Source organism: Hakea prostrata, chromosome 1 (genome assembly GCF_041222555.1).
Source record: "Hakea prostrata isolate BN-2017 chromosome 1, UWA_Hpros_2, whole genome shotgun sequence".
Taxonomy (NCBI): Eukaryota; Viridiplantae; Streptophyta; class Magnoliopsida; order Proteales; family Proteaceae; genus Hakea; species Hakea prostrata.
This window is the reverse complement of record NC_142600.1, coordinates 7,391,053-7,407,336: the sequence shown is the minus strand read 5'-3', so window position 1 is coordinate 7,407,336 and position 16,284 is coordinate 7,391,053. Positions and strand designations below refer to the sequence as shown.

Here is a 16,284-nt window from a genome sequence, read left to right as displayed (position 1 = left end):
ATTGTTGTCACTATTGACATGTAGAATGGGACTCTGGGTCCCCGAAACACTGATTAGTAGTTCGATATTGACATTCAGCTTGTCAACTCAAGGGTTGCAAGATGATATTTAGCATATCGTCCTGGGATTCTTCTGATATTTGGCATACCTGATCATATATATATATATATCCACACAAGCTTTGTTAATAAGTGTGTCTTCCATTGAAGTGAACGGCTTACTTGAAGGAGTAGCTTGAGTCCTCTTTGATTCTAATAGAGAAGGGATAGGGATACTTTTAGAGATCTCAATGCAAATGTGGGCAGAAGTAAGCCTATCCTTCTTCATAGTTTGAGCATCAGAAAAAGAGGAGTGCCTATAACCAAACCCATCAACAAAGACCTTCAACATACTTGACCTAAACACAACTTATGGGCCCATAGAGTAGGCCCATAACCATGCAAACCTCTTGAAAAAAGGCCCAACACCCATATCTATCAACCCTAAGTTGATTTCTAAGGGAAGTTGGCAAATTTGGTACTAGACCTGCATCAACTCCCCCCATCTTGAAAAGATGCACCCTTGAATCTGATTTTTTTATTTTATTTTATTTTTTTTTGGTGGGGGGGGGGGGTTCCAGGCGTAGCAGCTTGGACCATTCCTAAGCAAAATTCAAGGGATGTAGGAACACTAGGAATAAAGTCTTCAACTCTGCGAGCTTTCTCTGCAAAGAACCATGGTGGGATGACAAACCAGGAATAAACAATCAGGGGATGCTTTAGAATCAATCATGGCACCAGCAGGAATAAACTAATTATAGGGGTAGATAACTGAGCCAGAAAAAAAGAAGACTGCAAACAGCCAAGCAATGAGATGTAAAGTCAGGATCAAATGGCTCCAGCCTCTGAGCTATCCTCCCTCATTTCTTATGAAGAGAGTTTCCTCCGCCAAAAAGCCAGGATCAAATGGCTCCAGCTTGGGGATTCCAATTCTGCTTTTTTCCACCGTTCCCTCAAAGCCAGAAACAATCTGAACTCCATTCTTGCTCTCCTCTCTAGGAATGGCTCTTGGATCCTTGATCCTCCGGGAATCAAAGCTGAGATTGTTTCTTTCTTCTCTGATCTTCTCTCTCCCCCCTTTCTCTCTTCCGCCGCGCCCCCCATTCCCCCCTGATTTAATCAATAAATTTGTGAACCCTCAATCCCTCCCCTCTCTCACTTCCATTCCTTCCCATGACGAGATCATTCAGGCCATTCGCTCCCACAAGCCAAATCGTGCTCCAGGCCCTGATGGTTTTAGTATGGGCTTCTTCTCTAGTGCTTGGGATATCATTGAGCATGATCTTCTCAGAGCTATCCGTAGCTTCTTTCTCAATCCTTCCCAGCTCTCATCAATCAACCAAACTTTTCTGTCTTATTCCCAAAAAGGCTGGTGCATCCTCCCTTTCCGATTTTCGCCCCATATCCCTATGCAACCTCCTCTACAAGTTCATCTCTAAAATCCTAGCGAATTGGCTAAAAAAGATTATGCCTAACCTGGTTAGTGCAAACCAATTTGCTTTCATCTCAGGTCGTAGTATTGCGGATAATATTCTCCTTTGTGCAAGAGATTGTCGGGGGATTTCGCAACTCTCCTCAAAGTTGATCTCCACAAGGCTTTTGATTCCATCCACTGGGATTTCATTAGTGATGTTCTTTCTGCCATGAGATTCCCTCCTTCATTTATCCATTGGATCGAAGTCTGCATCTCCACCCCTTTCTTTTCCGTTATTACCAATGGATCGCCGGCGGGATTCTTTCCCTCTAGTGTTGGCATTCGCCAAGGTTGCCCTCTCTCCCCTACCTTTTCTCCTTGCCTTTGGAAGTTCTTTCTTGACTCCTCCAAGCTAAGACGGATCAGCTCCTGATTTCTCCCATTCCCAAATGTAAATCCCTCAACCTCACCCATCTCGCCTTTGCTGATGACCTTATGATCTTCTCCAAAGCAGATCACGCCTCCATTTCCTCCATCCTCTCCGCCCTCTCCTTCTTTGGATCCATCTCCGGCCTCAAGGTCAATCTAGACAAATCTTCCCTTTTCCTTTCTGGAGTGTCTGAGCCCCTTCGACCCAATCTTCTAAATCTTTCGGGGTTCAAGTCTGGCTCCTTCCTCGTTGTCTATCTCGGTCTTCCTCTTATCCCGGGTAGACTCTCTCGCCATCACTGCTCCCCTATATTGGATCATATCCATAAGAGTCTCCAATTCTGGAAAAGTCGACTCCTTTCTTTCGCCGGTAGGGTTGAACTCATTCGATCTATTCTCCAATCCTCCTACCTTTATTGGAGTGGCATTTTCCCGATCCCCAAGGCCATCTCGTCTGCTATGGAATCTCTCTTCTGTGCCTTTCTTAGGAAGGGCTAGGAATCCAAACATTTCCTTCGCCCCATCAGTTGGTCCAATGTCTGCCGGCCCAAATTTGAAGGGGGCTTAGGAATTCGTCGGATCCAAGAAGTTAATTCCGCTGCTCTTCTCAAGCTCATTTGGAAAATAGTCACTAAGCACGACTTTATCTGGGTCAATTGGGTGCACTCCTATCTTCTCAAATCTAACTCGTTCTGGTCTGTCTCTATTCCCTCTAATCCTTCATGGACCTGGAGGAAGCTTCTTCTTCTCCGTCCCAAAGCTCTCCCTGCCATTTCCACCCATATCTCTACTGGTTCCACTACTTCTTTTTGGCTAGATTCGTGGCATCCAATGGGAATCCTCATCTCGCTATTCCCTCCCCGCACTGTCTATGAAACCCGCATACCCAAATCTACCCTTCTCTCGGAGTTTATCTCTAGAGGTTCCTAGGTCCCATCCCCTCACCATAGTCTCACGCTTGTCTGGAACTCCCTCCCCCCCATTTTCCCCAATCTCCATGATATTGTTATTTGGAACCCCTCCATTACCAAATCATTCACTACCTCCCTGCTTGGAACCTTATCCGCCTAGCCTCACCATCTCCCCCCTGGCCCCCTTTGGTTTGGTTTAAAGATCACATTCCCCGACACTCCCTTACCCTCTGGAGAGCCCTAAACAGTGCCCTTCCTTCCTACCTAGTCCTTCCTCCTCTCCCGCCACATTCCCGTGAGCCAAAATTGTATCATGTGCTGGAATGGTACTGAGGACATTGAGCATTTGTTCTTCTCTTGCCCTTTATCTAGTGCTCTTTGGAGAAAAGCCCTTAGCTACATTTGGCCCCGGTCCCGCCACTCATTTGGGTTTCTCCGTGACTGGTCTTGGATTTTTAGTAAATTTTCAGGTACCTCTATTTGTGATCGGATTGGTAAGCTTGTATTTGGGGCAACAGTCCACCATTTGTGGTGGGAGTGAAATCTCAGGCGCTGGACCTCCAAATCCCGCTCTATAGACTCGATTTGGAATGCTATTTATTTTGAGGTTTCTTCTAGGATCTCATTCGCTCTCCATCCCTCGGTTGTTGATTCCCCAAGGAACATGCTCATTGTTGTATCCTGGGGTCTCAACTCCCAACTCCATTCTCCTGTTTGATCCTGTTTTTTGGATCCTTTGTTGTTTGCTTTTTCGTCTTTAATTGATTATTTATTCATCCAAAAAAAATGAGATGTAAAGTAGCAGCAACATATGAGTAACAACCTCCAAATAACTAAAGATAATAGTAGTTCAGAACAATAGCACCTGAAAAGCAGAACTCAGAGAGAGGGGGAAAAAAACTTCAAACAGTGGTGCCATCAACCATACCAGAGAGCTCTTATCAACAACATCACATGTATAATTAGGCTTTGAGGTCTTCTGTCAGACAGCAGATCTCAGTACAGCAGCAGCCTTGAAATATCAATATTCCACACACAAAAATGCTCAGACCTTGACGCCATAATGGATTAGAACCAGACCTCGTGAAGACAAGATTCTTCACATTATCGTCTGTCGGATTCTGAAGCAAAACACAGGTGCAGCAAGAGCTGTGGCAGAAGAAGGGCTTAAAAAAGACTCTCAAACTCAAGCTGCTGTCCCAACATGGGATCAGATATTTAAGGCTCTGATACCGTGTGAAACAGCAACCAAAAACTGGAAACAAGAGAAGAAGTGTTGAAACGAGAGGGGGATAGAAAGAGAGAGAAGAAAGGAGAAGAAATGAGGAGAAGTGAAGATGCAGAAGTAGCAGATCTCCCCCTCATACATAGAATAAATAAACTAATCACAATATTCTGCATATGAAAAGTTTCCTAACAGGTTACAATCAATTTAGACTGTTCCCTGGTAATCTAAAAACAAAATAAAATCAAATCTGTCCACATATATCTTTACTAAAATAAACACAAGACTACCAACATACGACTAAGAATATCCTCCAACTCCTTGCAGACCAAGTAAACGGTAAAGCATTATATTAACCCCATCCTTTTAACAGTATTCAAGGAAACCTACTCTCATAGAAGAAGTGGAAGCATAAATTACTAAATAAAAGGAAGTGGTGTGGGCAAGCAGTCTACACTATGGAGGATGATCAAGCAACCACAGGCCGAAATATGAAAATCAAGTTCACTCAATGATGTGCATAAGATGTTAAATGAATGAAAAAAGCAGAAGCAGTGTACATGCAGATATTATTGATTTCATGTCGAAATAAAAAATTTGACATTTACATACCTTTGCCTAATTTTAAGCGCTCCAGTGCCAATTTGCATTGGAATTCCCATAATGATGCATTCACTTACTCCCTCAATCTTGTCATCCCTTCCATTTACTGAAGCATTGAAAAGATGATCTGCTGTCTTCTCAAATGATGCCAGCATCAAGACACTCTCTTTCATCTTTTGAATGCCAAATCTAGTGATTCCTAGCACTTCACCCTGGTAAAAAAAAAAAAAAAAATCCAGAGAGAAATATTGTCATCAATCACCAGATTCTTAGTGCACAGTTAAAGCACCACACTTTCTTCTGGTTGACCACAGGTAAGGTGTGCCAAGGTATACATACCCATATCAAGTTGGGTTACAACAGAAGCGGTTCACAGTAAACTGAAAAAATGAAGATGCACCATAACAAGAAATAAATAAAACTCATATTACAGAATAAAGTGTCGCCAAAAAGATCTGTTTTGTATAATTGTACCAAGATAGAAGTGTAGTTTAACTTCTTCTGAGTCCTGACTCCCATTTCCTAGAATAAGACTAAATGCTTGATAAAAGATTGGGGTATAGTTTCCAATATAAGCTTGGGATGCACAATGAAGAAGAGGTTGGCAACGTATCTGTCTCCTTAAGGTGTGAGATTAGAGCACTTCTCACATTGGGCTTAGCATGTACTTTCCTGAAAAGAAATTTTCTCCTTAAAAGAACCCTATGTAGGTGGTCTTCTGGGAATAAAAGGACACACTGTTTTTATGTCTGTTTATCAACTCTCCTCTAGCATAACTGATGATAGGAGGGTCGTTTAAATTTTGTCTACCCCTACCAAAGTAAACCCAGTCCTCCTAAGTGGCAGAATGGTGCAAAAGCTTGAATCATTGAAGATGTTCTTGGGAAGAAGAGAAAAGAGAGACGACATCAAGTTTGGAATGTAAATGCCATATGCATTACTCAGCACCAGAAGTCTAAGGAAAAAAAATTATATTATTCATTCTTTATTTTTTTTATTGTTATTTTTTGGGGGGACAGGGGGTGGGGTGTATAACAAATACAGAACTCCTAAAATTCCTAAGTTAAATCAGAAAGGACTCTGATCAACTACAAAAAGACTCAAAAAATAGAAAAAGAACTAAATTTTGGATTTCCCAACTAGGATTCACCATCAAATCCTATTTAAGATCAAAACTCCAAAGGAAGACATAAATAAGAGACTTTTAAGTAAAAGCTATATGTTTCTAACTACTACTTCCATGTCTTAACATTAACCCCCACTTTACGGGCTTATAAAATAGGACTACTGACTTGACAGTCAAATGAACATGAAACTTTAACTTAACTTCTGAGGTCCAAAACTCCAATACGCTGGAGTGTAAAAAATCACTAGTTAATCAGCTACTTGAATGGCTCACTTGCAGAATTCCATGTTGGCGAATTTCCACAAAATGTAAATTAAAGAAAACAAAGGAACTTACTTTATATGTCATTAAATCTGCTAAAAGCATCATGTGGCGTATGTCTATGCTCATTCCATGACTTTCCATGGTATAATTTATTTCATCAATGATACACCTTCTTGCAGCTTCAATTCCAAGAGTAGCTTGGACTTCAATCACATGATTACTAGTTGTTTCACATCCAACAACTCCTGGAGTTCCCATTACTGAGAGAAGATTAGTTCTGCAATGGTGCAACAGTGCAATAAGTCATCCATAAATAATTTATAGTTACATCCTTCCAGGTACATTTCTTTTCAGAATCTTAGGTTGAATTAACTAATTAATAAATGACATATATATCATATTTTCCCCAATATTTCCTGCTAGTTACATGTCTGCGGTTGATGAAAGAAAGAATATGAAAATAATGACTTGTTTTTCTAGTGAGAACAGCCATTTCTATTTAAAACTGGAGAAGTGAGTAATTATTGTATAGCCCAAAAACCATGCAGAAATACAAATAAAGCAAAAGGCCCTAGGGTTCACGTTACAACACTCCCTTGAAACTTAACAAAATAAAATGAAGAGTTTTTTACATTTGAGTCATTTAAAGACCAAAACTCAGGTTGAGTCACTTATCTGACTAAAATTACATATGGGTCACGACTCATGAGTTATCGGTTGGGGTCAGACTTTATTAATAGAATTCAAATATTGAAATCAATATGACCAATTTACCCCTTGAACCATGTAATGACCAAATAACCCCCAAGACCAAAATACCCCAAAGTGTTTAATAAATGCAATTTGACTAAAATACCCTTACCAATCCCGACTCTTCATGTAAGTGGGTGAAGGGATTCCCCCTTTACCCATCTTCTTCCTTCATCCTGTCGGAAACCCCCCCACCCTTTAAAAAAAAAGGGAGGAAAAAATAAATACCACCTCACCTTCCCCCCCTTTAAACCCTGAGAAGAGAATAATATAACCAGAAAACTGACAATCTGCATTTTCATGTTCACTTTCATGTTTATAACCAGAAAACTGAAATAATCAGTCCTTCAAGATCGAGAACCAAGAGAAAAGTGTTCATTTTCACATTTATAGAGTTAGGGTTTCTTTTATAAGAACAATCTGCATTTACACCACAAGCAGGTTCTAGCTGTGCAAGAACCATGCCAGAAATATATTTAAGTGGTTACATTTCAGTTTGAAGACAGATACTTCCTCTCAGAAATTCATGATGAGAAATTTGTAAATACTTCCCATTTCCAGAGTACTTGACAGGTTCAGCATTAAAAAGCTCTAAAAAGCAAAAACAGAGACAGAGAGAAGAGAACAATTGGATTATTCCAGGTTGAAAGCTCCTCCCTCTCTGTGCATAAGGAATCCAAGGGTAGATCGCCCATCCAAAGTCCACAGATTCAATAAAGGCTTCCAGAGAGGGGTAGCAAATCGAATCACAGAATGTGAAGAGACATAAACCCTAACCAAGAGTCTATGTCGTGCAGGAAGGCCAGTAGCGTAACTAGTGTTTAAGGCAGGATCCTTTAATGGAGCTCTTGATAACGGGATTTCGTAGACAGATTTGCATCTACCGGTGATCAAGCAATTCAATATCTCATATAAATCCCCTTGAGAAGATAGAATCTTGAAGAGATTAAATTTCAGTAAGAGCCACTAAACCATCAAACCCCTAGAGAGTGCTGCAGCGATGGGTGGTTTGCAGCGGTGTATTGGGGTTTATGATGCCTCAGGATTCTCCAATAGTGGGCGGTGGTGGTAACCAGCGTTAGTGGGTGCTGATGATAGAGGTCAAAGGGGTTTGCCGGCGATGGCAGGGTGGTTTTTTTTTTTTTTTAATTAGTGGTTGGTGGTTTTCAGCGGGCACCAATGGGTGGTGGGTGATTTCCGGCAGGGTGACAGGGAATCACAAATTCACAATCACATTGGGTGAGATGAGAAAGATGGGCCTAGAAATTGGATGAGAAACAAGGGTACATTAGTAATTTTCTCTCTTTAAATTTCCTGGGAGGGTATTTTGGTCATTTAACATCCAGAGTTAACTGGGCTTGATTGCCAACCATTAACTTGTGACCTGTATGTAATTTTAGCTAGATAAGTGATTCAACCTGAGTTTTGGCCCATTTTACGTGACTCAAACGTAAAAAAGTCTAAAATGAAAAACGTTACTACTAAGGTGTTTACTGAAAGCATCAACTAAATGATCACTAGACTGAACAAATGGAATACATACAATTCCTTGGTTGAACTTTTCCTTGATAAAACTATGGTTTATTGCTAGATGCTAGTAGTGGGCAATACTAAAAGCAGATTTGCTATCATGGTACATCATCATGGGAGATTTGAAGCCGAAATGAAGGTATTGCAGATGACCCTTGAGCCATATCCAGTCACGTATACCATGTTGCATGGCCATAGTTCTTATACCCTTACTTGGGTAACGAAAAATAGAAAACTACATTAACTAAAACTCCTTGAACTGAACTCCTAATAGAACTCAACCAACAATTTTAACAAGGCAGCAGCAGTTTTAGGGTTTTAGAGGTCTGTGGCAAAGGGAGACTGGCTTCTAGACCTTGCAGTTGGGTAATCTAGGCTTAGGGAATGATTTAGGCTGCTGTAGGGCTCTAACAGGTTCTGCCAATGCTGAATTTGAAGCATTTTCAATGCTGTTTTTAGTGCTTTTTAATGGCAGACTGAATTCTAGGGTTTAGTGTTTGTATTTCTATGTGAAGGTTAAAACTAGGGTTAGGTCTTTGGGTTAGGGCTCCACTTAAGGCAAAAAGTAAGGGGAAGGGGTGAAGGGCTCCTAGAAGGGGATAGCTTTGGGTCAGGGAATAGAGAGTTGTTGAATTTCTAGGGTTTTGAGGATTTTTCCAGGTGCCATATGCTGCTGAAGATGAAAAGGAGAGGTAGAAGTGGGGAATAGAGGATGGGAGGGGCCAGGGATGATGCTTACTTGTTAATTCACAGCTGGAATTGAGAACCTGATGAAGAAGACTACTCCTTCAAGGTACAGCAGTGTTCCCCCAAGCTTGGAAACCCTGAAGCTCCTCTCATTCTCAACTTTTATTAATCAATCAACTGATTTTGAGTTACAGGCCCAGAACTGTATTTAAAACCTACTGCAAGTGAATATTACTTGACTCAACAAATTACGTGTCCCAAACTAATAACTAATAAGACTTCTAAGTTATACTAGACAAACTTATAAGAGTCCCCAACTAATCAACTAAGGGACGCCTACTTGGACTGAAACTCTTTAATAACTTGACTAATAGGACTTCAAATAACAAAAGAAAAACAAATAAGGACTTTCCATAATATTCTAGACTAAGCAACACTGACGGAACTCGAACTAGGGGTGGATGATGACCAAAATACCCCTGATGTAGTTTGGCCTCCCCTGGACACTGCCTAAGATGGCTGCTGACTTAGGCTCTTTGTTGAGCCTTCCTGGAATGCCTCTGGCTGGTCACATCAGATATTCATAAAAACATAATTTAATTTGTGTTATTTACTTATTGTATTAAAGTACATTAGAACTACTTGTATTTGTCATTATATGCTTTTTAAGTTAGTAACCTAGTATTCTAAATTCTAATCAACAATGGTAGACTTGGGTCAAGAATCATGTTCATAATTTTCAATATAAACATTTTTTATTAAAAATAGTTCATCCATTGTGTCTAGAAGCCTTCAGATACCATGTATACCAAAAATCAGGTGAAGAAAACCATGATTTAGGTGTGGAAGCCACATCTTGAGATTTTCTTAAGGGGGAATGGTTCCTTTGGTTTCGACCCACTTTCCCAAGATGTCGATTTCTAGTTGAAACCAGCCTTGAAACTGATATTTTGACCCATGTATCTAAGACTCCCACCATACACCTTTGTTACAACTTCTACTTTAGAGATCTGTTTGACCTCTGACCTAAGACCTAAGTCACCTAACAACTACACCTTTTAGCGCTTTATAACCACACCATTGAATTTTCAAAGCAATCAATTATCACAGCCTCTCCACGACCTTTTTGAGATTTCCCTAATTGTCCCCCAAGAACTCCCTATCCAAAATTACAACAAATCCTATTTCTTGACCACATTTGAGCCGGTGTTCAACAAGATGCTGAAAGTAGTAGCCCCTAGTTGGCGTGGCCCTATTCAATCCAAGGTTACATTCCTCCTCTATTTCATTGTACTCAGGATCTTATTGAATAGCTTGGTTTACCAAGATAAACAACAAATTCCGAAGCTCTTCCACACTTGCCTTGCCTACTTTGTTCCTCTGCAAAACTTCATTTTCCTTTAGATTCCTTCACTTTTAGTATGTATATATGAAACTTGTTGGCTTGCTGAATACTGCAACCTAAGTGTTTTCATTTAGTAGGCTGGAAAGTTAACCTTCCCATCTCTTTTTGATGTCGTCCCATACTAGTCCTTTACGATCTTCAATTTCATTACATCAAACATGGTCCACATTCCTACACTTCCCTTCCCTTATTTTAGCTATCTCACATATGGCTTTTCCACCTTCGTGCTTGGATTCTTATAAAGAGCCTCATATTTCTTTTCCCTTCCTTTCCCCACAATTTCCAATTTTCCATAGCCCAATTTGGCAAACTTATATAGATCCTATACATCCTTAGTCCTTTGTCATGTCCTAAAAGTATAAAAATATTAATCAAATATTGTTAAGTGGCTGTGCATGACATTGCTGTACTAGACAGGTGTATTAATATTCATCTCATATCAGATCTATCAGCACATGCAAAGGATCTTGAAACTGCAATTTCTCAGGTTCAAAATACATAAACTTCAAATTTTTTTATTTGGTAGGATGGACAATCAGCAAAAGCTTCCTGTATCCAAGTGCATTTGATAAACAGTAAACTTAATTATTAACTACAAACTCTAGACAAATGGATGGCTACGACAGCCAGAAATTTTGGTGACTAAGAAAAATGTTGTAGAACCCATCTACGTAATTTAGTGAAACTAACCCTTCCACAAGCAACTGGTACTTTTTTTCTTCTTTGTCGTCCTTTCCTCTGTATTTGCTAATGACAGCACGTTCAACGGTAGATATGCCCTGCCATCATTATCAACCCAAAAGGATTACAGTACCAATAACATTCAAATTAATGAACAAGCATTTCATAAGAATATCCTATGTAGGCAAGTTTCCCCCAAAAAAGCTTGAAGGAATGTTTGATGGCTCACCTTTACAAGAACCTTCGGAAGGTTAGCCTTAAGAGTATGTAGTTGAAAATGAAGCTTATTTCTATCAGCTTCAGGTGGAAAAATTCTTAACTTATTATCGGACACGATCTCAATATGCTGTGAAATGACCACATGCCTGACATGTCATATTAAATTGAGAAAGATAGAAAGAGAGCTATAATTACTGCATCAGGAAATTCTTACCTGCGGCTTTAATTTTAACTTTGATTGTTGCAACAACGATTCCTTTATACTGACTGCAGAAATCCTCAGCTGCGCAGCTGCAATCCTCTCACTGTCAAGTGTGACAATTATTGATGCTTGTCTCGCAGTAAATACAATCTTCACGCCTTTGGCAATCTGTACAAATAATTGAGACAAGTCAACCTTCCCATCTCTGTAACTCAACAAGAAATAGACAGCATAGTTAAAAAAACATACACAATGTAGTATACGGAATTTATGCAATACATATTACCTACTGTGCTTAACACCGTGAACACTAGTTACAGGCTATTGCTAGTCTTTTGCCAATATACCTTGCACCATCCAGGGATAAGGAAAAAAAAGAACTTATGCAAAATAAATCATAAGAAACTAGACTAAGTCATTTTTTTGGGAGCGGGAGGGAATGGGAAGGGTAGAATATACTATTGAACAAGTCAAAAACAACTTTTAATGGCCATAATTCATCTCACCACATTTCATTCTATTTAACTTAAGTTTATATATTTTGGGCCTATTTAATGACTTAATGGGACCACCAACCACCACATTAAATTAACTATGCAGGACCCACTTTTAAGTTCAACCCTTGGTACCATTGGGTTCGAGAAATCATGCTGATCATTTCTCCAATTTCAGTTTGGTTTAATTCCATTGCATGCAGGGCCCACTGATGTAAATGTGCTTCGGCCTATATACAGATTTAGAAACTATTTCTATTCTTATTGTCATTTTATCATAATTGGGTTTCTCAATTAATTTAGTATGTCAATAACCTTATGATCGGGGCCAAAGTACTGCTATTAGTGTCGTGTCCATAATCATTATTTTAATATTATGATTTAGTATTGGCCAATTCAAAGCTTATTCCACTAAAAACTAAATCCATTTCTTTTCATTAATTTCCATCAATTCTTAGCATATTTTCCAATTGTTTCAGGTAACCAACATCATCTAGCAGTCACTGGAGTTTACATGGCATATAGTGTAAGAAATTTTAATGTCTTACTAGCAATCTAAAAGTCAGAGGTCAAGTAGGGTATTCTGCATTTGTGCCACCATGATGCTAATTCTTTTTCTCCCCAAATTACGCTGCTTCTTCTTCTAATAATTAGTATTGCGACTGACACTGAAACAATTTTTAGCATGCAGGTGATGAACATTTCTACTTCACGATAAAAAAAGAACCATGTAGGTAAGAATAATAAATACTTCAGAAATCATACCTCACCCAAAACTGTTTTCTCAATACAACCTTTCACGAATCGTGCAGACTTTACATCATCGCTGGACACAAGTTTGGCAGTAATGATGGGTGTACTGATATTTTTGGCTCCATTAATTATTTCTTTGATGCGAGGGACCCCAAGTGTGACATCTGGTGCCAAGTTATAGGATCACATGAAATGATTGAAACCAACAGCTTACTATTTAAAGATACTAAGACTTGAGAAGCTCCCATAGCCAGTTATGTAAGTCGAAGCAAGATAATATTGTTACATGTGGTATATTAACATCATTGCCTGCAATAAATCACTAAAAAAATGCAAACATGATCTCTAAACTGGAAAACCATCAAGTAAAAGAAAGAGAAAAGGGGAAAAACAAAAGAGGGTTTAAGCCTACAAAGATGTCTAAACTAGGAAACATAACTGATGGCCATCATTAAAAGTTAAAGTTAATTTAGTTTTTCAGTTCCCAACCAAGCGTGGATGAGAATGGCCAAATACCAAGCTCCGTTAGATGATGGGAACAAATATATTTTGTACATGTAAAGGACAAATCTGGTTGCTAGAAATGTCAAGATTAATGCTGACCTGCTAAGAAACAAGCTACCATATTTTAATCATGCATTCCCCAGTGAAGTCATTAAAGTCGATAACTTCATATTAAAAATTTAAAACCTGCCCATCATGATGTCCGGTAGGCTTTGATTCAGGCACAGAACATATGTAACAACGCATGATTTGTTTGATGAATGATATGGTGCTGACTGTTGACCAACAAGTGCTAATCCACCTGTTTTGATTATCAAGTCAAATAAGGCAAGGAGATCTGTTGCTTGTTTTGTTTTGGAAGTCTTACTTCTGTCCTATTTCATCTTCTTCTTCTCTTTTCTTTTTTCTTTTCTTTGTGTTTTTTTTTTAAACATTGTGAAGTCAGAAAGAACTACCATAGCGAAAAAAGACTTACCCCTCAAAGATACCCTTCTTGATTCTCATAAACCATGTTAGCATCTAGTCAATTTTTAGCGCAAAACGAAAGAGTTGCAGGGAAAAAAAATTACAGATCATCCACAACAGAATAACTAAAATGACTCTCAACAACCAAAATACCCTTTCATTCGACTACAAATCAAATAATAAACCTTCTTCCAGAAAACCAATCTGGATTATCAGAAATTGAACTGAAACAATTTCTATGCTTCTCCTGCTAGAGATGGAGGGGGTAATCCAAGCTACTGTCAAGGAAAGATGGATACCAGAAGAATCATAACCAGCAATGCAGCAAGAATGATTCTAAAGCAGAAGTTGTGATAGGAGGCAGACAATGAACTCAACAGGCCAAGGATGAGGAATCACAGCAAACTCAGCCTAACAGTGATAGCAACAGGAATACAGAAGCAATAAGAGAGACAGACAGAGTTGCTGCAATGTTACAAGCATCACACGCCCTGTGGCACCGGGGAGTCAGAACTTGTTTGATGTGCCATGCAACTCAAAATCAGCAATGTGTGGCAACAGCAAAAACAAAGGCCTTTGAGACCCTCGAGCTGATCAGAAATTAAAGCTTCTTAAGCACATCTGTGAAGTTGGTTTTGGTGATCATAGTTACCAGGTAAAGAGTGATAACCAAAACTCAACAGAAAGATGATTGAATCACTCTTCAAGCCTACCCTAAGAAGAAAACACCAACACTGAGACCCTCCCTCCCCAAAATACCTCTTCATGCTGTTTTTTTTGTCCTTCTTTTTTTAACTCTCCTGAATTTCTCACCTTTCACGATTTCACTTCCCTTTCCTCACCATCCCTCTCTTACCCCATGAAAAATGAACCCTATGACCCAAAAAAAAAAAAGAACCATTAAATAAAAAATAAAAAGCAGATTGGAAGGAGATGGGAGTCGTAGAAATTGATCAAATTCCATCAGGTGTAATTAGAACAACAGCAATGTTTTTTTATTGCTTTTGTTCTAAGGCATTCACTGCTATATTAGTCATTCAGTCCTTCCCAATCTTCTTTCTCTCTCATTTCCAAACTCTAGCCTCAGTTGCTGATTTTCAGAAGCAACTCATAACAGTTTATCAAAGATACGTTCATCTCTATCTTGGTTTTCTTTTTCTGATTTTAGTGTTGCATGAGTTTCCAGATCTCCTTACCTTTCTGATCAACCAAGGGATTTAACAATCCCGACCAAATGTCTAGAGGAATACCATGATCAAATCTACACTCCACAGACCGCGAACCTTCTTTCTCTCCAACTTTTCTTCCTTTTCTTTTTTTGCAATCAGGATTAGACCTATAAATGAATAGCCAAAATCCGCCTCTGAATTCGCATTCGTATTTGTTTAAGGGTGTGTCCGAATTTGGAAATTTTCTTGCCGGAGAATCCATATCTCTTTGATAAGCAACCGGATTCAGATGAGGATAATCACTGGTCGGATCAGATATATCCAGTCAGAGTAAATTTTTTTTGTTAATATAGTATGTTTAAATTTTAAATGGTATCTCACTAAGTGGCATTTTGACACACTATAAAGTCTGAACTGGTTAACCGTAATTAATAGGTTGAACTCACCCTAAGCCCCATTAATCATCCATAGCCCATTGTCCAAACTATGAAAGAACCATTAGATTAAACATTTTTTTCTCTAAAAATGCTGATAACCAGATCTGGAATCCAGTAATCAACAACCGGAAATTGGAAACCGGAAATCCAAAAAATGACAATCGGCATGTAGTAATCGGATATTTTATTGGATTGGGTAATCGGATATCCAATGAAGTTCCAGATTAGAGTTCGGATACCTTTTGTAAATTTCCATCAGATATCGGATTGGAGTTGGATAGCAGTTCTGCTTATTGTATTCAGATAAGGATGGTGGTTTGAGCCGAATCCAATCTGTTTATAGGTCTAATCGGGATGAAGAGCAGTCATGACAAAAGGAAGTTCAAACTCTAGTTAACCTTAAGAAGTCATCGGGCAATCGATCAAAATTTCCAGGATTATTTTTGGGGAATGGAAGGTAGCAGTCAGCAAAGATTATAGAATGAGTGAGCATTTCATCAAGCATGGTTGTCAAGGTGACAAGGCAAGGTGAGGCGACAGAGGGCAATGACAACCATGGCGACACCAAGCAACCAAGCAACCAAGCAAGGTGACAAGACAACACCAACTCACCTTGATCCAAAGATGGGCCTAGGCAGCCACCAAGGCATGCCTAGGCAGAAGCTTTGACAATCATGTCATCAAGGCAAGAGGGTAGCTTCTCCAATGGGAAAATGGTAACATCAACCTATCAAGGGTACTATAGTCAATGAAAATCCAAATTTCAAAAAAATATATATATATATATATATATATATATATATATATATCTAACCTTTGAACTGAAAGTATGGAGCTGACAGTAATAAAGTTTGGATGCGGGGGAGGTTCATGTATTTAAGAAATAGGTCAGGGGAGACCAGTGTGATTTACTGAAAACCTGAATATTCACAAAACGATTTTAGTCTTCCAATCCAACTAGGCCTCTCCAAACTAAAT

At 39.1% G+C, this 16,284-nt stretch overlaps 1 protein-coding gene across 3 annotated transcripts in view; it reads right to left on the bottom strand.

The window, feature by feature from the left end:
- The window catches only part of NRPC1 (nuclear RNA polymerase C1), a 66,594-nt gene that overhangs the window by 5,934 nt on the left and 44,376 nt on the right, over positions 1-16,284 (bottom strand). For all 3 annotated transcript variants that reach the window (XM_089159115.1, XM_089159122.1, XM_089159130.1), the window contains 6 exons: positions 12,744-12,895; positions 11,497-11,652; positions 11,293-11,409; positions 11,073-11,161; positions 6,083-6,287; positions 4,630-4,832 (listed from right to left, as the gene is read on the bottom strand). In XM_089159115.1, the coding sequence (XP_089015241.1) occupies positions 4,630-4,832; positions 6,083-6,287; positions 11,073-11,161; positions 11,293-11,409; positions 11,497-11,652; positions 12,744-12,895 (922 nt within the window). The remainder of the gene's footprint in view (positions 1-4,629; positions 4,833-6,082; positions 6,288-11,072; positions 11,162-11,292; positions 11,410-11,496; positions 11,653-12,743; positions 12,896-16,284) is intronic.